We start from the raw sequence: 25,621 nt of genomic DNA on the forward strand, positions 1-25,621 counted from the left end.
CAGTCCAGCCAGGCCAGAGTCTCTCCATCAACTGCAAGGTTTCATATTCAGTTACAAGCTATGAGACAGCTTGGATCCGACAACATGCAGGAAAAGCTCTGGAGTGGATTGGAATCATTTATACTGGTGGGAGCACAGCTTACAGTGACAAACTGAAAAATAAGTTCAGCATCTCCAGAGACACGTCTACTAACACAATAACAATTCGAGGACAAAACATGCAGACTGAAGACACAGCTGTGTATTACTGCGCTCGAGACTCACAGTGATACACTTCACTAACATCCCTGTACAAAAACATCCTGTACACAAAACTGTTCATTAGCAAAAGAAGAAATGCAACATTTTATCAGTTTGGTGTGTGATGTCATGTTTCTTCATGAACATTGGTCAAAGTCCAACATGAACAGTGCTCATCATGTTTTAAATCTCTGTGTGGTTGTTTTATTTTACAGATAAATCTAAATAATTTGTATGAACTTTATTCAAGCACATACAGTACCAGTCCTGCACAAGTGCGAACTACCAACATGCTCCTTAATTTAAAAACAATAATATTTCTGCAGTTCAAGAGCATTATAGACATTTAAACTGTCCATATCTTATTACTTTTTCTTCTTCGCCTGAACCTCAATCAGGTGCTTGACAGAATAAAGAAGTTATTGTTATGTGTAAAAGCAGCATGTTCATGGTAATTAGAGATGTTCAGAAATAATAATAAATTATTAATAATGAATCATGAATAATCCACATCTCTTCATGCTCCACTCTCTTACAGTTTTACAGCATGTCGTATTAGCAAACATCTTACAGATTAAAAAATATAAAGGTATGAAAGTAAACATTATAATGTTCTGTCTTTACAATGCAATGAAGATGATAATGATGTTTTTGTACAGTCTCTCTGGTTATGCACATCACTGTGTAATTGTATCACACACAATAATACACAGCTGTGTCTTCCATCTGCACATTCTGACCGTTGAGAGTCACCGTATGAAATCCACTGCATCGCTTTCCTGTAGCATGTCGGATCCAGTTTGTACAATAGCTGCTTTCAGTAAAACTCCATCCAGACACTTTACATGCAATAGTTAAAGCCTGTCCTGGATGGACAATCACATGACCTGGCTGTGTGAAATCAACTGCACCAAATACAGCTGGGGGAAAAAACTTGTCAACAATTACATAAAGAATAATTTTACAGACTTAAACAGAGGTGTGAACTAATGGTGGAATCTGCTCTTTGATGCTCCAGTTTTATTGAAGAAAAGGTGGGGATGGAGTTTGCATAATTAAAGGAAGAGTAAACTGACGGTGCAGGAGGATATTAGCAAGTGACACCTGCTGTAGTAGTTAGATGGTAATGTGACAGGTAGAGTATCAGAGGGAGTATCAGAGTAATGATCCTTTTTAAAAATATTACCTAAAACACTTCATTGTACATCATGTCAAATTCAGACGTATTAGAATGAGCAAATAATTTTGACTGGATGTCAGTGATAATTAGAATCACATTATATTTGAACATTTATATGCCTGGTTGTGTTTCCTTTGGATTTAAGGTGATACACAATTTTTTATTCTCCAGCTTCACTTCACTCAGATCCAACACAGCAGTAACAACAATATTCTCTCTATATACAATGTCTATGTAAAATCAGTTAAAGTCATGTATTTTTTTTAATGCACACTGTAATAAAGGTAGCAGGAAGATTCAGACCTGCTAACAAATGCCTCCTCAAATAGCAAATAATAACATAAGAGTGTGAAACTTAAAGTAAGTGTTTTCTCTTCATGGCTATTTCTCTGTCACTCTTTTATCCCTCTAGTGGGCGTGCCATGCAAACCAAATCCTGCTTTTAAACCATTTATACTGATACATTCAGCTCGAGAACACAGCAGCAGTTTGTGTTTAATTCCAGCAACAGGAATTGTTTTCATTCTTTGAGATGGGACTCAGCAGAGTTTTGAGTTACTTTACTTTAGCAATGGTTATTCAATGTTAGTAATATTTATGAATTTATTGGTAAACCTTACATGATTATTTTATACTTTATCTCAGACTTTGTGTAATTTTTGTAATATGTGTATTGTTGTATTTCAGATTGCTGCAGTCAGACACTGATCCAGTCTGATTCAGTGATCATCAAACCTGATCAGTCTCATAAACTGACCTGCACAGCTTCTGGATTAACCTTTAGTAGCTACTGGATGGCTTGGATCAGACAGGCACCTGGAAAAGGGCTGGAATGGGTTGCAAATATCCGGTATGATAGTGGTTACATTTATTACTCCAGTGCAGTTAAAGGCCGCTTCACCATCTCCAGAGACAACAGTAAGATGCAGGTGTATCTGCAGATGAACAGCATGAGGACAGAAGACACTGCAGTGTATTACTGCGCTAGAGACCCACACAGTGATACTTCTCCTTAGACATCAGTACAAAAACACACACCTGCTCTAGTCACATGACAAACTCACATTTTCATCAACAGTGTGTTCTCAGTCTGTTGTTTTCATTATCTCTGGCTGGTGGCTAAAGGCAGAAGACAAACATGAACGCAAAATTAAGAAAAGCAAAAACGTTGTTTAAAACTAAAATGTAAAGATCTATTATTTCATTGTGCCATGAAACCAGGCTGATTAGACTTATTACTGTTTGAAGAATTAAGTGAATATTATTAGTTGTACATGTTTGTAAGTTGGCAGGAAATGCAGTATGTCTTTACTTCTACTGCACCTTTATGAAAAACTAAATTCTCTCTGCAAATGAAACCTGATAAATGATTTGAGTAAAACGTAGTATCTAATCCTTCCTCTGTTATTTATCCAGAAATAGAAAAGTTGGTAAAGAAGTTTCTGTCATTGACAACATTTGATCCTCTTATAATATGAATCTCCTCCTCATGATTTAAATATGTTTTGAATAGGTTTCCCTCCCATCATCAGCAAATATGCAAATTTAAGTGTCAGTTCTGGACATAACTCTATTTATGTGATGTGATGATTAAACTCTGTTAAACTTTGGAGAACAGAGAAGACCCCAGTACAAACATCACACACCATGTTCTCTACATCTCTACTGCTCCTGCTGGCAGCTGCTTCCTGTGAGTGTTTTATCCAATTCATTAATTTACTACAAGAACAATAAATGTGCAGTGTATATTTTGTGAGATATCACCATGTGTTTTCCTCCACAGATGTACATGGTGAGGAACTGACTCAGCCTGCTTCCATGACAGTCCAGCCAGGCCAGAGTCTCTCCATCAACTGCAAGGTTTCATATTCAGTTACGAGCTATCATACAGCTTGGATCCGACAACCTGCAGGAAAAGCTCTGGAGTGGATTGGAATCATTTATACTGGTGGGAGCACAGCTTACAGTGACAAACTGAAGAATAAGTTCAGCATCTCCAGAGACACGTCTACTAACACAATAACAATTCGAGGACAGAACATGCAGACTGAAGACACAGCTGTGTATTACTGCGCTCGTCATCCACAGTAAGACACTTTACCAACATCCCTGTACAAAAACATCCTGTACAGAAAACTGTTCATCAGCAAAAGAAGAAATACAAATATTAACCAGTATGGTGTGTATTGTGTTGTGTTTCTTTATGAACAATGGACAAAATCCTGTGTAAACGGTGCTCATCATGTTTTAAAACTCTGTTTGGTTATTTTATTTTACAGAAAATCTAGATAAAATATATGTGTAGTATATCCAAACACATACAGTACCAGTTCTGCACAGCTCCCAACATGCTCCGTAATTTATATGCAGTAATAAATCTGCAGTGCAGGATCATCATGAATATGTAGACAGTCCATATCTGATTAGTTCTTCACCAACATTCTTCTTCACCTGCATCTCCTTCCGTTGAATGACTGGATGAAGAGGTCATCTTTATGTGCATCTTGCTTAATTTTTTACATGGATTATTCTGGAACCTTAAATTAAATCAATCTAAACACTGAACTGTAAATGAAACAGTTTATTCCACATGTGAACACATTATAGAACAATAGGAGGCGCTGTTGTACTGTGTTTCTCGGTAAAGATGTCATTTCTTTACAATACAAAAATGATGATGAAAGCTAGAAAGATGATCTGAAACGGTTTTTGTACAGTCACTCTGGTTATGCACATCACTGTGTTTTTATATCTCACACAATAATACACAGCTGTGTCTTCCATCTGCACATTCTGACCGTTGAGAGTCACCATGTTACTGGACGTGTCCTGAGTGATGCTGAATCTGTTTTTCAGTGAATCTGTGCCCCCTGTGCCTCCACTGCTACAAATGTGTCCAATCCACTGCATCGCTTTTCCTGTAGCATGTCGGATCCAGTTTGTACAATAGCTGCTATAAGTCAAACTCCATCCAGACACTTTACATGCAATAGTTAAAGCCTGTCCTGGATGGACAATCACATGACCTGGCTGTGTGAAATCAACTGCACCAAATACAGCTGGGAGAAAAAAATTAATTCTCTTCTGAAATAAGTTAAAAACAGGACAACAATGGAGACTTTAAGAGATGTTTGAACTTACAGGACGTAGCTCCGAGCAGCACCAGGAAATAAACTGGCAACATGGTTGAAGTGGAAGCAGTGCTAATTGGATCTGCTCTTTGGTGCTTCAGTTTTATTAAAGTAAAAGTGGGGATGGAGTTTGCATGATTGAAGGAAGTGTAAAATGAGAGGGCAGGAGGATATTTCCAAGTGACACCTGCTGTAGAGGTTAGATAGTTATAGTGACTGGTAGACCAGTGCTTAGGAGTATCAGTGAAATTACATATTTTACCTTAAACACTTTAGTGTACATTATGTGATACTTAAAAGTATTAATTAGCAATTTATTGTGTCTGGAAGTGAGTGACCATTACATCAACATTAAAATATAACATTTAGATGCTTGTTAATATTTACTTTGCATTCATAAAGGATACAAGGTTATTTATTTTTCACTCTCCAGCTTCATTTCACTCAGATCCACCACAGCAATAACAATAATATTCTCTCTATATGCAGCTATTACATGATTTTCACTAAATACTTTCCAGAACCAGGAAACATCATGTATTTGTGTAACACACTGTAATAAAGACAGCATGAGTATTTTGACCTGCTAGCAAATGTCTACACAAATAGCAGTTCATGACGTGAGAATGGGTAACGTACTGTAAGCATTCTCTCTTCATGTCTATGCCTCTGTGATTTAGTTTTTTTTTACATCTCTAGTGGGCGTGTCATGCAAACCAAACCCTGCCTTTAAACCATTTATGCTGAAACATTCAGTTCGAAAATACAGCAGCATTTTGTGTTCATTTCCAGCAACAGTAATTCCTTCCTTTATTGAGATGGGTCTAGGCAGAGTTTTGAGTTGTTTCACTTTAGCATTGTTCATTCAATGTTAGTATTATTATTAATTTCATATAGAAAAGCATTTAGATTTTTTTTTCATACTTTTCCTAAAAATGTAATTTGTGTTTTGTTGTATTTCAGATTGCTGCAGTCAGACACTGATCGAATCTGATTCAGTGATCATCAAACCTGATCAGTCTCATAAACTGACCTGCACAGCTTCTGGATTTAACTTTGGTAGCTCTTGGATGGCATGGATCAGACAGGCACCTGGACAAGGGCTGGAATGGGTTGCAAATATCCGGTATGATAGTGTTGAAAAGTATTACTCCAATGCAGTTAAAGGCCGCTTCACCATCTCCAGAGACAACAGTAAGATGCAGGTGTATCTGCAGATGAACAGCATGAAGACAGAAGACACTGCAGTGTATTACTGCGCACGAGACACACACAGTGATACTTCTCTTTAGACATCAGTACAAAAACACACACCTGCTCTAGTCACATGACAAACTCACATTTTCATCAACAGTGTGTTCTCAGTCTGTTCTTTTCATCATCTCTGACTGGTGGCTAAAGGCAGAAGACAAACATGAACGCAAAATTAAGAAAAGCAAAAACGTTTAAAACTAAAATGTTGTAGATCTATTATTTCATTGTGCCATGAAACCAGGCTGATTAGACTTATTACTGTTTGAAGAATTAAGTGAATATTATTAGTTGTATATGTTTGTAAGTTGGCAGGAAATGCAGTATGTCTTTACTTCTACTGCACCTTTATGAAAAACTAAATTCTCTCTGCAAATGAAACCTGATAAATAATTTGAGTAAAATGTAGCATCTAATCTTTCTTCTGTTATTTATCCATAAATAGAATAGTTGGTAAAGAAGTTTCTGTCATTGACAACATTTGATCCTCTTATAATATGAATCTCCTCCTAATGATTTACATATGTTTTAAATATGTTTCCCTCCCATCATCAGCAAATATGCAAATTAAATAGTCAGGGCTGGACATAACTCTATTTATGTGATGTGAAGGTTAAACTCTGTTAAACTTTGGAGAACAGAGAAGATCCCAGTACAAGCAACACCCACCATGTTCTCTACATCTCTACTGCTCCTGCTGGCAGCTGCCTGTAAGTCCTTTATCCAATTTATTCATTAACTGTAAGAACAATAAATGTCTAGTATAAAGATATGAGATATAACCATGTGTTTTCCTCCACAGATGTGCATGGTGAGGAACTGACTCAGCCTGCTTCCATGACAGTCCAGCCAGGCCAGAGTCTCTCCATCAACTGCAAGGTTTTATATTCAGTTACAAGCCATCATTCAGCTTGGATTCGACAACCTGCAGGAAAAATGCTGGAGTGGATTGGATACATCACTAATGGTGGGAGCACAGCTTACAGTGACAAACTGAAAAATAAGTTCGGCTTCTCCAGGGACACGTCTTCTAACACAATAACAATTCGAGGACAAAATATGCAGACTGAAGACACAGCTGTGTATTACTGCGCTCGTTACTCACAGTGATACACATCACCAACATCCCTGTACAAAAACACCCTGTACAGAAAATTGTATCAGGAAAATCAGAAATACAAAATTTTTTCATTTTGGTGTGTTTTGTCCACTGTTCATGAAGCATCACGACACAAGTCCTGAATAAACACTGCTCATCATCTATTAAATCTGATGAATTATATCCAAGCACAAGTGCCAACTCTCAACATTCTCCTTAATTTAAATGCTATTGTAACTGCAGTGCAGGAGTATCATGGATTAGCAGTATTATTTGACAGTCCATATCTGATTACTTCTTCACCAGAATGCTTCTTCACCTGCATCTCCATCATTTGTTTGACAGGATGAAAAAGTTATCATTATGTGTAACTTGCTGATCTTTTTCACTTGGATTATTTTGAAACCTCAAATTAAATTAATCTAAACACTGGACTGTCAATGAAACAGTTTAGTCCACATGTGAACACAGTATGGAACGACAGGAGGCGCTGTTGTACTGTGTTTCTCCATAGTTTTAAATCATTTTGCTTTTCAGTTTTGAAGTCATATAAAACACCATCAGCAAATACAGCATTACTGCTTTCTGTCATTCTCATGTAATTTATTAATAGATGAACAAAGTAAAGTGAGGAAGCCATTTTAATAAACTGTTGTACATGTGCTGTACCTCATAATGCCTGAGAAATATATTTGTTCTCTTTTCTCTTCACGAGGACGACGTCTTGATGCAAGTGTGTGTCCATGCAGTATTTATGTGCAGCTGAGTCAAGTGAAGCAATCGAGTCTCATCAACACCATGACGGGAGAATAGAAATCACCAGAGATAATTCCAATAGTAGAGAGTTTCTGAAACTCTCTGGTGTGACAGCAGAGGACAGTAGCAGAAACAAGAGGAAACACTCGACAAAACATCAGCTGATGTATTTCATCTGGTAAAAACATTTTTAAAACCCATCTTCTGTTTTATATTAATGAGCTGTGAGCTACATTATTTCCTTATTAAGATTCTTATGATAGATAATGTAAGTCACATGAATAATTTTCAACAAAGATTTAGATCAGACTGGATACGACAACCTGCAGGAAAAACTCTGGAGTTGGTTGGAGAGATACAGTTTGTTAAATTGTAACACTTAGACACCAGAGACATGTCCAGCAACACAGTAACATTAACAGGACAAAACATGCAGACTGAAGACACAGCTATGTATTACTGCGGTCAAAGATCACAGTGAGACACATCAACAATATCATTGTACACAAACCCCTCATATAGTGTACATTATAACATAATGTATATAAAACATGACTATTATTTATATAACTATGTTAAAAAAAATTAAGCCCAAAAATGATCTCACATGATTTATTTTTGTCTTTTACTAGTTTGTAGTGTGATTCAAAATAAAATACAATATTACCTCTGTAACATTACTGCTGTTCAATCAAAATAATCTTTTAGACACAGTACACAGGATCTAGAATTTCTTGATCAGTATTGCTGCTCCATGTGAAAAATGTTTTACATTTTTTTGATTTAAGAATTCTTTTTCTTCCATATGTCTTATTCTTGTTCTGGCAATGTTTAAACTTTTGTGCCTCTAGAGGGCAGTATGTGCAAACTCATCAGTTTAAAACTACTGCTTTCTGCACTTTAAATAATCTCTCTTTTCATACTTTGATATGATCAGCATCATGACACTCAGATTAAACAGAATTACATACAGCATCGAGATCCTGATTTCATTGAAAACTTCATAAGGAGTTTAAAGGAGCAAGATGGCTGATTGTCTAATTTATATATACATTTATATATAAACCCCTAATTTACTTGTTACATTTTTTTTTACATCTTCATTACTTAAGTAAGGGTTCTTTCAAGTAGATGATTCTACATAATGTTCAGTGACTATAATCATCCACTCATTTCTACACTGAGCAGCCTGTGGTTGTGGATTTAAAACATCCATAGTGGTCATGGACACTCCCTATTCAAATAGAGTCGGCTATAAACAGCATGTTCTTGTCTCTTCTAGTTTCCAGTGAGCTCTGTGATAGATATCACTCCCATCCACTTTAAATCTGATTAAAGCACAACTCAGAGAAGGATGATTTTAGGACATTGGATTTTATTTGGACTCATTTCATGTAAGTTGCAGACGTTTTCATATGATGATTACTAGGATTACATTTAATGAGCCATTCTGTGCTTATTAACATTATTACATAAAATGACCTAGTTCTACTCTTCTATTCCAGATTGTTATGGACAGTCCCTGACCTCCTCTGCTTCTGTGGTGAAGAGACCTGGAGAGTCAGTCACTCTGTCCTGTACTGTCTCTGGATTCTCTATGAGCAGCTGGTATATGAGTTGGATCCGTCAGAAACCAGGACGAGGACTGGAGTGGATCGGGTACATTAACACTGGCACTGGCACAGCATTCGCTCAGTCTCTACAGGGCCAGTTCTCCATCACTAAAGACACCAATAAAAACATGCTGTATCTAGAAGTGAAGAGTCTGAAAGCTGAAGACACGGCTGTTTATTACTGTGCACGACACTCACACTGATACAACAGACTGCAGAGCCGTACAAAAACTTACACAAACACTTCCTCATGAGCTGTAAATATTCCCTCAGCAGGAAACTGAACCCCACAGACATTTAATACAAACAAAAAAGGTTTTATTTATTTTCTCTTCCTCCATTAACAGACAACATTCCTGTGTAAAATGCTCAGTTTTTTTCTTTTTATTATCTCTGGCTGGTGCTTAAGGCTGAAGATAAACCTGAAAGCAAAATGAAGTAAAAGCAAAGACATTGTTTAAAATGAAGATGTTACAGATCTATTATATCAGTGTGTCATGAAACCAGGCTGAATAATCAACACTGTTTGATGAATTAGCAAGTAAATAGTAGTAGATCTGATATTTAGTGAATGTGGACATGTTTTAATGTTGGTAGGAAATGCAGTATTTCTTTACTTCTGCTGCATCTTTACGAAAATCTAAACTTGTGGGTGTCTCTATATGTACAGTTCCATTTGTTATTGATCTATCAATGAGAAAAGTTGGTAAAGAGGTTTGATCCTGTATTTTTTATTATTATATCAAGTATTTAATAAATAGTGAACGATAATAAAAACATTTCTAGATAGCTACATAAAACCAGATTAATTTATAAAGGATTTTTCTTTATTATTTAATTCATTTAAATTCCCGAATCCAATAAAGAAAGTAGTTAAGGCCTCTGAACACACTGACACTGATAGACCAATAGAACTGACTCTTACAGTGACATTTCCACAGAGAACGTGATTATTGAATACATACACCAAGACTTAAAATGAAAATTAATTATTGAATGAAGCTGTAACTCTGAATCTTCAGGATGGACAGATTTTAAATTGGAACTCTGCCTCATCCCACCAACATTTCACTGCTAATATTCCTGGAACAGCGCCCCCTGCTGTGTTTTATTTCTTATTTAATGTGTTTATAATCTAGTATGCGTCCTTACTCACCTGAAAACAGCTAAAGGTCCATAACCTCCCCATTCACACCTGTGTCAAGCTTCTGATTTGCTGAAACATAACATCATACAGGAATGATGGAAAAACTGAAAATCATACATGTGAAATATAAACTGTCTGATTACTGCATATGTACCATGTCAGATTGGAGATTAGAGAGATGGATTTGTCTATATGAGAAAACATCCTCATCAAATGTCCCCTAAGATAAGGAGTGTCTCTATGCAAATGTCCTTTCCTGTTATATATTTAAGTAACACAGAGCAAGAGCTTTTACTGATTCTGCTTCAACACACACCATGATCTCTACATCACTACTGCTGCTGCTGCTGGCAGCCGTACACTGTAAGTGTTTCTACATATAACATATAATACAGTTTTGATTATTTAGAGCCTTTTGCTTTTATAACATGTATATTAATAACTTTTTTTTTTTAACAGGTGGTCTCTGTGTTGAGCTGATCCAGACCAGATCCACAGTATTAACCCCTGGTCAGTCACTGACTCTGACCTGTAAAGTGTCTGGATATTCATTAACTGATAGCAGCTACTGTACAGACTGGATACGACAACCTGCAGGAAAACCTCTTGAGTGGGTTGGAAGCATGTGTGGTAGCGGTAACACTTACTACAGTGAGAAACTGAAAAGTAGGTTTCAGGTTACCAGAGACACGTCCAGCAGCACAGTAACATTAACAGGACAGAACATGCAGACTGAAGACACAGCTGTGTATTACTGCGCTCGAGACCCACACAGTGATACACATCTACAACATCCTGTACAAAAACACCTCATACAATGTATTGTATAACAAAATGATCACAATACATTATTATTTGTCTAAATCTGTTCAAAAATATATCTTTCAAGGTCTTTTTTTTTTTTTCTGTTCAACTTATGTTTTAGACACAGGATTTGGAATTAATTATTTCTTGGTCTGTATTGCTGCTCCATGTGAGAAGTGTTTATTTTATTTAATTTTTTAATTTACAGCAAGAACCTTTATCCCATTTCTTCTGGATTTTGCAATGTTGAAATGTTCATTCCTCTAGACAGCAGTGTCTGCTATGATCATCATCATGACATTTAGATTAAACAGATTTACATACAGCATGGAGATTCTGCTTTCATGAAAAACTTCATAATGATTTCAAAGGAGGAAATGACCAAATGTATAATTTATATATAAACCTCAAATGTATATGATAGTGTATACGTAAAAACATTTTATAGACATTATTATTTAAATGGTTTATGGGTGTTTGTGTTCATTACATAAGTAAGGGTTCTTCCAAGTAAAGGGTTCTACAAAATGTTCAGTCATTATAATCATCCATACATTTATAGTGGTCATGGACACTCCATATTCTAATAGAGCCAGGTATAAGCAGCATGTTCTTGGTAATTAGAAATGTTCAGAAATAATAATAAATTATTAATAATTAATCATGAATAATCCACATCTCTTCATGCTCCACTCTTTTATAGTTTTACAGCATGTTGTATTACCAAACATCTTACAGATTAAAAAATATAAAGGTATGAAAGTAAACATTATAATTTTCTGTCTTTACAATGCAATGAAGATGATAATGATGTTTTTGTACAGTCTCTCTGGTTATGCACATCACTGTGTAATTGTATCACACACAATAATACACAGCTGTGTCTTCCATCTGCACATTCTGACCGTTGAGAGTCACCATGTGAAATCCACTGCATCGCTTTTCCTGTAGCATGTCGGATCCAGTTTGTACAATAGCTGCTTTCAGTAAAACTCCATCCAGACACTTTACATGCAATAGTTAAAGCCTGTCCTGGATGGACAATCACATGACCTGGCTGTGTGAAATCAACTGCACCAAATACAGCTGGGGAAAAAAATAAAACTCTCTTGTGACATAAGTTAAACAAAGGACACCAATGGAGACTTAAACAGTTGTGTGAACTTACAGGACGTAGCTCCGAGCAGCACCAGGAAATAAACTGGCAACATGGTTGAAGTGGAAGCAGTGCTGATTGGATCTGCTCTTTGGTGCTTCAGTTTTATTGAAGTAAAAGTGGGGATGGAGTTTGCATAATTGAAGGAAGTGTAAAATGAGAGGGCAGGAGGATATTTCCAAGTGACACCTGCTGTAGAGGTTAGATAGTTATAGTGACTGGTAGACCAGTGCTTAGGAGTATCAGTGAAATTACATATTTTACCTTAAACACTTCAGTGTACATTATGTGATACTTAAAAGTATTAATTAGCAATTTATTGTGTCTGGAAGTGAGTGACCATTACATCAACATTAAAATATAACATTTAGATGCTTGTTAATATTTACTTTGCATTAATAAAGGATACAAGGTTTTTTATTTTTCACTCTCCAGCTTCATTTCACTCAGATCCACCACAGCAATAACAATAATATTCTCTCTATATGCAGCTATTACATGATTTTCACTAAATTCTTTCCAGAACCAGGAAACATCATGTATTTGTGTATCACACTGTGATAAAGACAGCAGGAGTATTTTGACCTGCTAGCAAATGTCTACACAAATAGCAGTTCATGATGTGAGAATGGGGAACGTAGTGTAAGCATTCTCTCTTCATGTCTATTCCTCTGTGATTTAGTTTTTTTACATCTCTAGTGGGCGTGTCATGCAAACCAAATCCTGCCTTTAAACCATTTATGCTGAAACATTCAGTTCGAAAACACAGCAGCAGTTTGTGTTCATTTCCAGAAACAGTAATTCCTTCCTTTATTGAGATGGGTCTAGGCAGAGTTTTGAGTGGCTTTACTTTAGCAATGTTCATTCAATGTTAGTATAATCATTCATTTAATATAGAAAAGCATTTTGACGTTTTTTTCATACTTTTTCTAACAATTTAATTTGTGTATTTTTGTATTTCAGATTGCTGCAGTCAGACACTGATCGAGTCTGATTCAGTGATCATCAAACCTGATCAGTCTCATAAACTTACCTGCATAGCTTCTGGATTTAACTTTGGTAGCTACTGGATGGCTTGGATCAGACAGGCACCTGGAAAACGGTTGGAATGGGTTGCATCTATCTATGATAGTAGTAACATATATTACTCCAGTGCAGTTAACGGCCGCTTCACCGTCTCCAGAGACAACAGTAAGATGCAGGTGTATCTGCAAATGAACAGCATGAAGACAGAAGACACTGCAGTGTATTAATGCGCTAGAGAAGCCACAGTGACACATGAGGTTGCAAAGCTGTACATAAACCCCTTAATAAAATGAAAGAATTTCTATTGTTTTTGTTTTTTGTTTTTTTGTTTAAGTCACTCTAACGCCAGCAGATGGCGACAGAGGCATGTGTGAGAACTCAATGACCCAGAATTCTCCGGCTCATTAATCTGAATTTGCTCCACCTGCTATTTAGGATACTTAAGCCCTGTGTTGGACAGGTCTGTATTGGACCTGTAAGAGATATGCAACACAGTTGAAAATTGTTGTATCATTCACTCAAATTCTATTGCCACTCTTTATTTGACTTTTATATAAACCCTGCTCATACAGTAATTCATAAGCAGACCCATGTTTTTGTAACTGAATCCACACTGAACCATCCTGTAACAGCGATCTTCTTCTATCAATCCATTTTGGGACTAATTAATTTATTTATTAATTCAACACAACATTTTCTATTTCTCTTTCATAAAGTGTTAGTTCCTTTTATCACTTGTGTTATCGTAATATCAACAGCTGATCTCTCTCCAGCCTCTCTCCTTTGTCTCTCTCATGAAGCTGCAGCTTATGTTATTATGAAACTAGAAAGACTTCCATTCTGAAGACTTTCTATAAATGTATTTATAGCTTCAAATTTAACTGATACAAAGTCCTCACGCAGGAGAATCACACATTTTTTATCTGTTTATGTGGAGAGCCATGCAGATATAAATCTATAGTTCTAGAAAAAAAATCAACACTTTCTCAACAATCAGAACTGGGAACACAAAAGCACGGCGGTTAAACAAACTTTAATCATGAATTTAGAAAGTTTTATTGAAACTACAATGGAAAACCTGCTATGAACCTCAACACAGAAACTGGACAAGAGCAAATACGTATGTACGAATCTAAGCGACAAGAAAACAAATGCATAAATATTGTAGGTTGATTTTACTTCCAGGTTTTACAGTGTTGACCGTGAACTTGATCCTCCTGTAGCTCCACCTGTGTCCCATCTCTCCCTAATGATGTGTGGAGTGAAACAGCCTGTGGTTAAGAATTGAAAAGCTCTGAGTGTCATGGACACGTCACACCCAATTTAAATAGAGTCAGGTCTATAAAGATTCTTCTTGGCTGTGATGATTATTCATTTACTCTGTGAGATCTACACTGTGAAGCAGAAACTGCAGAAGGATGATTTTAGGAAATTGTATTTTGTTGGTATTCATTTCATGTAAGTTTTTGATATCAGTGTTTATTGTGAAGAACCTTGAACTTTTTCTTGTGGAAATAATAATTATTTCTTTATTAATTATTTTATCTTTATCTGCCAGATTCTTATGGACAGTCCCTAACCTCCTCTGCTTCTGTGGTGAAGAGACCTGGAGAGTCAGTCACTCTGTCCTGTACTGTCTCTGGATTCTCAATGAGCTACTACATGAACTGGATCCGTCAGAAACCAGGACGAGGACTGGAGTGGATCGGATACATTGATGGTGGCACTGGCACTGGATTCTCTCAGTCTCTACAGGGCCAGTTCTCCATCACTAAAGACACCAATAAAAACATGCTGTATCTAGAAGTGAAGAGTCTGAAAGCTGAAGACACGGCTGTTTATTACTGTGCACGAGACTCACTTTGATACAACAGACTGCAGAGCTGTACAACAACTTACACAAACACTTCCTCATGAGCTGTAAATATTCCCTCAGCAGGAAACTGAACCCCAGAGACATTTATTATAAACAAAAGAGGTTTTTATTTATTTTGTCTTCTCCACTAACAGGCAAAATGCTCAAAATTCCTGTGTAAAATGCTCAGTTTTTTCTTTTTATTATCTCTGGCTGGTGCTTAAGGCTGAAGACAAACCTGAAAGCAAAATGAAGTAAAAGCAAAGACATTGTTTAAAACTAAGATGTTACAGATCTATTATATCAGTGTGTCATGAAACCAGGCTGAATAATCAACACTGCTTGATGAATTAGCAAGTAAATAGTAGTAGATCTGATATTTAGTGAATGTGGACATGTTTTAATGTTGGTAGGAAATGCAGTATTTCTTTACTTCTGCTGCATCTTTATGAAAATCGAAACTCTGTCCTGCAAATCAAAAATAATTACAAATATTTGGAGATATAGTAGGAGGTATAATTATTATCTAATCCTTGTCGTGAGTGTTCCTATATACACAATTCCATCTGTTATTGATGTTTAAATGAGAAAACTTGGTAAAGAGGTTTTAATCCTGTTATTTTTAATTATTTTAAAAAATAACCAGTGAACAATAATAAAGACATTTCTAGAGCTCTAAATAAAACCAGATTATTTAATAAAGGATTTTCCTTTATTATTCAATTAATTTAAATTCTCTAGACTCTGTGTATCCAATAAAGAAAGCAGTTAAAGCCTCTGAAAACACACACTAATATACCAATAGAACTGACTCTTACAGTCACATTTCCACAGAGAACGTGATTATTGAATACATACACCAAGACTTAAAATGAAAATTAATTATTGAATGAAACCGTATCTCTGAATCTTCAGAATGGAGAGATTTTAAATTGGAACTCTGCCTCATCCCACCAACATTTCATTGCTAATATTCCTGGAACAGCGCCCCCTGCTGTGCTTTTTTTTATTTAATGTGGTTATAATCGAGTATGCGTCCGTACTCACCTGAAAACAGCAAATTCATTTAAATTCTCTAGACTCTGTAACCAATAAAGAAAGTAGTTAAAGCCTCTGAAAACACTGACACTGATAGAACAATAGAACCGAACCAGGCCAGTCACATTTTTACGTGATTATTGAATACATACACTGCAATACATGAACATTATTGAATGAAGCTGTAACTCTGAATCTTCAGGATGGAGAGATTTTAAATTGGAACTCTTCCTCATCCCACCACCATTTCACAGCTCATTTTCCTAAAACAGCGCCCCCTGCTATTTTATTCCTTATTTGATGTGGTTATAATCTAGTGTGTTTCCTTATTCACCTGAACACACATTAACGTTCATAACCTCCCCATTAACACCTGTCTCAAGCTTCTGATTTGCTGAAACATAACATCAAACAGGAATGATGGAAATACTGAAAATCATACATGTGAAATATAAACTGTCAAATTACTGCATATGTACAATGGCAGATTAGACATTAGAGAGATGGATTTGTATATATGTTAAAAAATCCCTATCAAATATGACCTAAGATAAGGAGTGTCTTTATGCAAATGTACTTCACTGTTATATATTTAAGCAACACAGACCAAGAGCTTTTACTGATTCTGCTTCAACACACACCATGATCTCTACATCACTACTGCTGCTGCTGATGGCAGCCGTACACTGTAAGTGTTTCTACATTTAACATAAAATACAGTTTTGGTTATTTACAGCATTTTACTTTTATACCATGAAAAGAGCTTTTCTTTAACAGGTGGTCTCTGTGTTGAGCTGATCCAGACCGGTTCCACAGTATTAACCCCTGGTCAGTCACTGACTCTGACCTGTAAAGTGTCTGGATATTCAGTAACTGATAGCAGCTACTGTACACGCTGGATACGACAACCTGCAGGAAAAACTCTGGAGTGGGTCGGAGTTATATGTGGTGATGGTAGCACTGCCTATAGTGAGAAACTGAAAAGTAGGTTTCAGGTTACCAGAGACACGTCCAGCAACACAGTAACATTAACAGGACAGAACATGCAGACTGAAGACACAGCTGTGTATTACTGTGCTCGTGACCCCCATAGTGATACACATCAACAACATCCCTGTACAAAAACACCTCATACAGTGTACATTATAACAGAATAATCGCAAGACATGACTATTATTGATCTAAATCTGTTAAAAAAAATCTTTTCAGGTCTATAATTTGTAAGTTTTTTTTGCTGTTCAACTGAAATAATCTTTTAGACCCAGGACACAGGATTTGGAATTTATTCTTTTTTGATCTGCATTGCTGCTCCATGTTAGAAGTGTTTTTTTTTTTATTTTTAGTTTTTTTTTTATTTACATCAAGAACATTGTATCCTATTTCTTTCTGATTTTGCAATATTGAAATGTTTATTCCTCTAGACAGCAGTGTGTGCAAACATCAATTTTAATCTCTTGCTTTATGCACATTTAGGCAGTCTCTCTTTTTTTACACACTGCTATGATCAACATGACATTTAGATTAAACAGATTTACATACAGCATGGAGATTCCGCTTTCATGGAAAACTTCATAATGATTTCAAAGGAGGAAATGACCAAATGTATAATTTATATATATTTCTCTAATTTATTTGATGATACAGTGTATAAATAATAACGTTTTCGAGATATTACTTAAAGAATAACAATGGAGACTAAAACAGAGGTGTGAACTAATGGTGGAATCTGCTCTTTGATGCTCCAGTTTTATTGAAGAAAAGGTGGGGATGGAGTTTGCATAATTAAAGGAAGAGTAAACTGACGGTGCAGGAGGATATTAGCAAGTGACACCTGCTGTAGTAGTTAGATGGTTAATGTGACAGGTAGAGTATCAGAGTATCAGAGTAATGAGCCATTTTAAAAGTTTCACTTAACACACTTCATTGTACATCATGTCATACTTAGCCGTATTAAAATGAGCAATTTATTTAGACAGGATGTCAGTGATAATTAGAATAACATACTATTTGAACATTTATATGCCTGGTTGTGTTTCCTTTGCATTTAAGGAGATACAAAAAATTTTTTTATTCAGATCCAACACAGCAGTAACAACAATATTCTCTCTATATACAATGTCTATGTAAAATCAGTTAAAGTCATGTATTTCTGTAAAGCACACTGTAATAAAGGTAGCAGGAAGATTCAGACCTGATAGCAAATGCCTCCTCAAATAGCAGATAATAACGTGATAGTGTGGAACTTAAAGTAAGTGTTTTCTCTTCATGGCTATTTCTCTGTGACTCTTTTATCCCTCTAGTGGGCGTGCCATGCAAACCAAATCCTGCTTTTAAACCATTTATACTGATACATTCAGCTTGAGAACACAGCAGCAGTTTGTGTTCAATTCCAGCAACAGGAATTGTTTACATTTTTTGAGATGGGACTCAGCAGAGTTTTGAGTTACTTTACTTTAGCAATGTTCATACAATGTTAGTATTATTTATTTATTTATTTTATAAACCTTACATGATTTTTTCATACTTTATCTCAGACTTTTTGTAATTTGTGTATTGTTGTATTTCAGATTCCTGCAGTCAGACACTGATCGAGTCTGATTCAGTGATCATCAAACCAGATCAGTCTCATAAACTGACCTGCACAGCTTCTGGATTTAACTTTAGTAGCTCTTGGATGGCATGGATCAGACAGGCACCTGGAAAAGGGCTGGAATGGGTTGCAAATATCCGGTTTGATAGTGGTGAAAACTATTACTCCAGTGCAGTTAATGGCCGATTCACTGAAATTGTTACATATCTTGTTATTTGTTTCAGATGTGGAATGTGCAGTAGAACTCACTTAGGTCTCCTCGGTGATGTTAAAGCCAGGAGATTCTTTAACCCTCAGCTGTAAAGTATCCGGTTAATCTGTTACTGATAACAGCTACGCCACAGGTTGGATACGACAACCTGCAGGGAAAACTCTGGAATAGATAAACCACATTTGGGGTGGTGGATCAAGATATCATAAAGATTCTCTAAAAAAGCAAGTTCACTATTTCTAAAGTCGGCTCCAGCAGCACAGTGACACGGAGAGGACAGAACATGCAGATTGAAGACACAGCTGTGTATTACTGCACTCGAACACCAGACACACACTGATACTTCTACTAAGGGGTCAATACAAAGACCCATGCATACTGTAGTCACAAACTGAGCTCACTTTTTCATTATCAGTGTATTAGATCTAAGGAAACATTGAGGCTAATACTAAACCCTAAAACATTTTTTTTCCCTGAAATTCTTTCTTTAGAAAATATAATAAATAAAGATTATGCATAATAATGCATTTATTTACGTTTCATTTTTTCATTTGCGTTGCCACCATATATCATGAAAATTCTATTTAAAGTAACTGCTGAATAATAAAATATTAGAATAAACTCCTTGCTGTTAAAAAAAAATTCTGAACTTGTGATTTTGATGAGATATGAGAAGAAGCTATGTAGTATAAGTGTATTTTCACATTTAAATAATCTTTTAGAAAGCTTTTGTATTGTGTCTGTGCTGTGACATTAAATGACATTAAAGATCACATCACATAGAGTACAAAATCAACTCCAATATAAAAAAGTGTTATCATTAAATTCATTTACTACTTATATTGTAGCTTAGAGTGATGCATCTATTACACTTTGCCGTCCGGATTCTCTGGAATTCAGTTTGTTACTTTATACTTCAGCTCCTTGTGAAGATTTTATTGAGAGCCAGAACATTTTAACATTGTTGTACCTCTAGAGGGCAGTGTGTACAAACTCAACAATCTCAATCTTCGCATTAGGCTATCTCTCTTTTCACACTCTGCTATGACTGAATGCATAATGACCCTCAGAAATTCCCGATTAGGAAACTGTGCTGTTCAGTTTAATAATACAAAACTCACATGAAATGAAACAACTGTAGTGATATTGCTTAAATTTTTACAAATATATTCATTAAATCTTCCCACCTTATCCCTGATTTTTTTTTTTTTCATGGGTTTCATATTAATAAAAAAAGTTTTTAATGCTTCAATGGATAAGTAATACTCATGAATCTAGAAAAAGGTTTTACCTGGAACACTTATATTTGCTCTGAGCAATCTGTGGATATGGATTTAATACATCCATAGTGGTCATGGACACTCCCTATTCAAATAGAGTCGCCTATAAACAGCATGTTCTTGTCTCTTCTAGTTTCCAGTGAGCTCTGTGATAGATATCACTCCCATCCACTTTATATCTGATTAAAGCACAACTCCGAGAAGAATGATTTTAGGACATTGGATTTTATTTGGACTCATTTCATGTTAGTTTCAGACTTTTTCATGTGATGATTACTACAAAAATGAGCCATTCTGTCTTTATACACATTATACCATAACATAACCATGTTCTACTCTTTTCTTCTAGATTCTTATGGACAGTCCCTAACCTCCTCTGCTTCTGTGGTGAAGAGACATGGAGAGTCAGTCACTGTGTCCTGTACTGTCTCTGGATTCTCAATGAGCAGCTATTACATGCACTGGATCCGTCAGAAACCAGGACAAGCTCTGGAGTGGATCGGGCGCATTGATACTGGCACTGGCACTGTATTCGCTCAGTCTCTACAGGGCCAGTTCTCCATCACTAAAGACACCAATAAAAACATGCTGTATCTAGAAGTGAAGAGTCTGAAAGCTGAAGACACGGCTGTTTATTACTGTGCACGATACTCACACTGATACAACAGACTGCAGAGCCGTACAAAAACTTACACAAACACTTCCTCATGAGCTGTAAATATTCCCTCAGCAGGAAACTGAACCTCAGACATTTATTATAAACAAAAGAGTTTTATTTCTCCTTTCTTTTCATTAACTGTGGCTGGTGCTTAAGGCTGAAGACAAAAATTAAGAAAAATAAGTAAAAAAACAAAGCAATAAAAAATGATAAGTGGTTTTAAATTGTGATACATTCATAAAAAAAAAACAGTAAGTGACAATGGAATTATATTTTAAATAAATGAGAATAATAAAATTGTTTATTTGAATCATTAAAAATCTTGAAAAGGTTTTATGAAGGAAAGTTTCAAAATGGAGAAATAATGTACTCCTTAAAAATTTCCATAAATCATACTTAATGCAAATCTCCCCAACTTCAGACAGATATAAATACACTGCAAGTCCACAGCCGTCTGTGTGTCTGGTTGAGTACAACAGAGGAATCATGAACTGGCCTCTTCTTCTTCTGATATCCTCTGTGTCCTGTGAGTAAACACGTATCTCCACACCTAACTCACAATTATACACTCCATTTTTCAGTCTGAGTTGATGTAAAATGTTTTTCATAACTTCTATATGTTTTATTGCTCTCCTCTTCTCAGATGTGTGTGGCATCAGTCTGACCTCGTCTCCTGCTGAGGTTAAACCTCCCGGATCCTCAGTGAAGTTGTCCTGTCAGATTTCTGGCTATCAGCTCACTAGCTATGGCACAGGCTGGATCAGACAGCCTTCAAGAAAAGCCTTGGAGTGGATCGGGATCATATGGGGTGGTGGAGGCATAAACTCTGGAGCTTCTTTTAAAAGTCGCTTCAGCATCTCCAGAGACACGAGCAAGAATGTGCTTTACTTGGATATCAGCAACCTGGTGGCAGAAGACACTGGTGTTTATTATTGTGCAAGGGGAGACACAGCTGTACACCTCAGTGAGAGGACTGTACAAAAACTAAACCTCAAATATGTGTGATGTTTATTTTCAATTCAAACTCACATCCCATAAATGTGCAGTGTATATTGTGTGAGATCACCATGTGTTTTCCTCCACAGATGTGCATGGTGAGGAACTGATTTAGCCTGCTTCCATGACATTCCAGCCAGGCCAGAGTCTGACAGTGGACAGAGATGAGAAGTCCTCCTCTGTGCATGTTCTATTATTATTGATTTAGTAATGATCTAGTCTATGCATTAATAAAAGAGGAAGCTTCCTAAGTTATGAAGACAGTACGAGATGGCAGTATAAGTCTCTTCCCTTCTAATTTCAAATCAGGAACTGAGACATAATAAAACCGCTATCTGAGAGCAGAAGCCATACACGTTTCACATTTCAATTCAATTCAATTCAATTTCAATTCATTTTTATTTGTATAGCGCTTTTAACAATGAACATTGTCTCGCAGCATTTTTTCACAGATAATGCGGTGATTAAAAATGAATATGTTCTTTATGAGTAAGTTTGTCCCTGATGAGCAAGCCGGTGGCGACTGGCGACTGTGGCAAGGAAAAACTCCCCGAGATGGCATAAGGAAGAAACTTTGAGAGGAACCAGACTCAAGAGGGAACCCATCCTCATCTGGGTTACACCGAATGTCCATTTGTGGCGGGTATACAATGTTGCGGGGTGCAGTGATGATGATCAAAAGCGAAGTGTATTTCTGAGTCAGTGTAGGAGACTGTTGACATCAACTACAGTCCAATCCAGGCAGGCCTGGATGAAGTGGGAAGATCCACGGGGGGGAGAGGGGCAGGAACAGTGGTCACTGGAGCCTCAGGAGCATGTTTAACTCGACCGAGAGAGAGAGAGAGAGAGAGAGAGAGAGAGAGAGAGAGAGAAGAGGGTGACAGGAAGAGAAGGATATGGATTATTAAGTGTACCTATTGTTGCATGAGAGTTAAAGTCACTGTGCAGTTTGGACTCCGGCAAGACTCGCTATAGCAGCATAACTAAAAGGGAGAACCAGAAGGCAACACAGACATGAGGGATCTCTGGGATAAGAGACGGCCCACCACACCACCATCAACAAACCTGAGTGAACACGTGAATGTGAGGGGACGACAGCGTACAAATATCCTAGTTCACCAAACACTCTATATCAATGTTCCCTCCAGATCTGAGCCTTTACCTGAGAAAAAATCTACTGATTAAAGGCTTGACTGAATAAATATGTTTTCAACCTCGACTTGAACACTGAGACTGTGTCTGAGTCCTGAACACTGGTTGGAAGGCTGTTCCATAACTGCGGGGCTTTATAAGAGAAAGATCTGCCCCCTGCTGTAATCTTCATTATTGGAGGAACCAACAGATAGCCTGCACCTTTTGATCTAAGTAGGCGTGGAGGATCATACTGGTACAGAAGTTCACTCAGATACGGTGGTGCGAGACCATTAAGTGCTTTATATGTCAGTAGTAGAATTTTATAATCAATGCGAGATTTGATTGGGAGCCAGTGTAGACTGATTAATACAGGGGTGATGTGGTCATATTTCCTAGATCTAGTGAGGACTCTTGCTGCTGCATTCTGAACTAACTGAAGCTTATTTATGCACTTATTTGCACACCCAGACAGTAAAGCGTTACAGTAGTCTAATCTAGAAGTAACAAAAGCATGAACTAGTTTTTCTGCATCCTGTAACGACATCATATTTCTAATTTTAGCAATATTTCTAAGGTGAAAGAAGGCAATCCTGGTAATATTATTCACGTGAGCCTCAAAGGAAAGACTCGAGTCAATAATCACACCAAGGTCTTTGACAGCCGTACACGCTGAAACAGAAACACAATCTAGAGATGTTAGGTAATCGGAAAGTTTGCTTCTAGCTGCATGTGGTCCTAGTAAAAGTACTTCCGTCTTATCTGAGTTTAGCAGAAGAAAGTTATCGAGCATCCACTGTCTAATGTCCTTTACACATTTTTCAACATTGTTAAGCTGATCTCTCTCATCTGGCTTTGCTGAAATATATAGCTGTGTATCATCAGCATAGCAATGGAATCTAATACCATGTTTATGAATAATTTCTCCAAGAGGCAGCATATATAAAGAGAAAAGCAGAGGGCCTAAGACAGATCCTTGAGGAACACCAAACTTTACCTCAGAGTGTGTGGAGAACTCACCATTAACATCAACAAACTGATAGCGATCAGTCAAATAAGACCTGAGCCAAGAGAGAGCCGTTTCCTTTATTCCAACAACGTTCTCAAGTCTAGCAAGTAGTATAGTGTGATCAATGGTGTCAAAAGCTGCACTAAGGTCGAGCAAAACAAGTAAGGAGACAAAACCCTGATCAGAGGCCAATAACAGGTCATTTACCACCTTAACTAGCGCCGTCTCTGTGCTATGATGAGGCCGAAATCCTGACTGATACATTTCAAAAATATTATTCATAAGTAGGTGTGAGCATAACTGCTGTGCTACAACCTTTTCCAAAATTTTGGCTATGAAGGGGAGATTTGATATTGGTCTGTAGTTGGACAGCTGACATGGGTCAAGGTCAGGTTTCTTAATAAGGGGGTGGATAACTGCCAGTTTGAAGGATTTTGGTACAAAACCAGTGCTAATGGAAGAGTTTATTATTTTTAAAACAGGTTCAATTACCTCTGGAATGATCTGTTTAAAGAAACTTGTAGGCAAGGGATCGAGAATGCAGGTTGATGATTTTGATGAGGAAATTAATGAAATTAAGTCATTCTCGTGAATAGGAGTAAAACTTTGTAATTGATTGTCTGTTATAATTACACTGCTGTCTACAGGGTTACTTGTAAAATAATTTGGCTTTATATTAACCGTCTGGATTTTTTGCCTGATGTTTTCAATTTTATTATTAAAAAAGTTCATGAAATCATTAGTACCTAATGATGGTGTGCATGTGAGTGCAGTGCTTTTATTCCCTGTTAATTTTGCTACCGTGCTGAATAAAAATCTAGGATTATGCTTGTTATTTTCTATGAGGGTGGAGAAATATGCTGATCTAGCAGCACTAAGAGATTTTCTATAAATTAGGAGGCTCCCCTTCCATGCTATTTGAAATACTGTTAATTTTGTTTGACGCCATTTACGTTCTAATTTTCGAGTGGTCTGTTTTAAGGTGCGCATTTCAAGATGCACATTTCATTGTGCATCTTAGACGGATATGATTAAAGCATCAATCGTTTTAAAAATAAAGCATTTTCTTCTGTGTCCATTGTTACAGGTGTAAATTCTCATTAATTTACACAGTCAGATAATATAGTTATACAACCTGGAGAGACGTTTACCATTTTTGATAAATTCTCTGGGCTTTCAATATTCAGTTACTGTCCTCACTGGATTTGACAAACGCCATCCAAGCTTTTGGAACATATTTGATATGTGTGTAGCAGCAGCTCTTCTGTGAATGACTTTCTCAAGAGCAAAATCAATTTTTCTGCAGACGTCTACAGCAGTATTTTCCGATAGAGGACACAGCTGTGTATTACTGCACAAGAGACCCACAGTGGTACAGAATCGTGGAGTCCCCTTACAAAAACTTCACGGGAAAAGCTACAGACATTATAACAAGGCAACTTGTTAAATC

At 36.7% G+C, this 25,621-nt stretch overlaps 1 protein-coding gene across 4 annotated transcripts in view; it reads left to right on the forward strand.

Moving 5' to 3' along the window:
- The window catches only part of LOC310740035 (uncharacterized protein), a 208,258-nt gene that overhangs the window by 11,411 nt on the left and 171,226 nt on the right, over positions 1–25,621 (forward strand). The window contains exons 1-2 of one of the 4 annotated variants that reach the window (XM_083566382.1): positions 2,956–3,110; positions 6,605–6,908. The exons of the other annotated variants lie outside the window; for them this stretch is intronic. Coding sequence (XP_083422508.1) covers positions 3,068–3,110; positions 6,605–6,908 — 347 coding nt within the window. The 5' untranslated portion in view covers positions 2,956–3,067. Of the gene's footprint in view, positions 1–2,955; positions 3,111–6,604; positions 6,909–25,621 lie in introns of those variants that run through there. 4 annotated transcript variants of the gene reach the window in all.

The sequence above is a fragment of the Silurus aristotelis genome, assembly GCF_946808225.1.
Source record: "Silurus aristotelis genome assembly, chromosome: 17".
Taxonomy (NCBI): Eukaryota; Metazoa; Chordata; class Actinopteri; order Siluriformes; family Siluridae; genus Silurus; species Silurus aristotelis.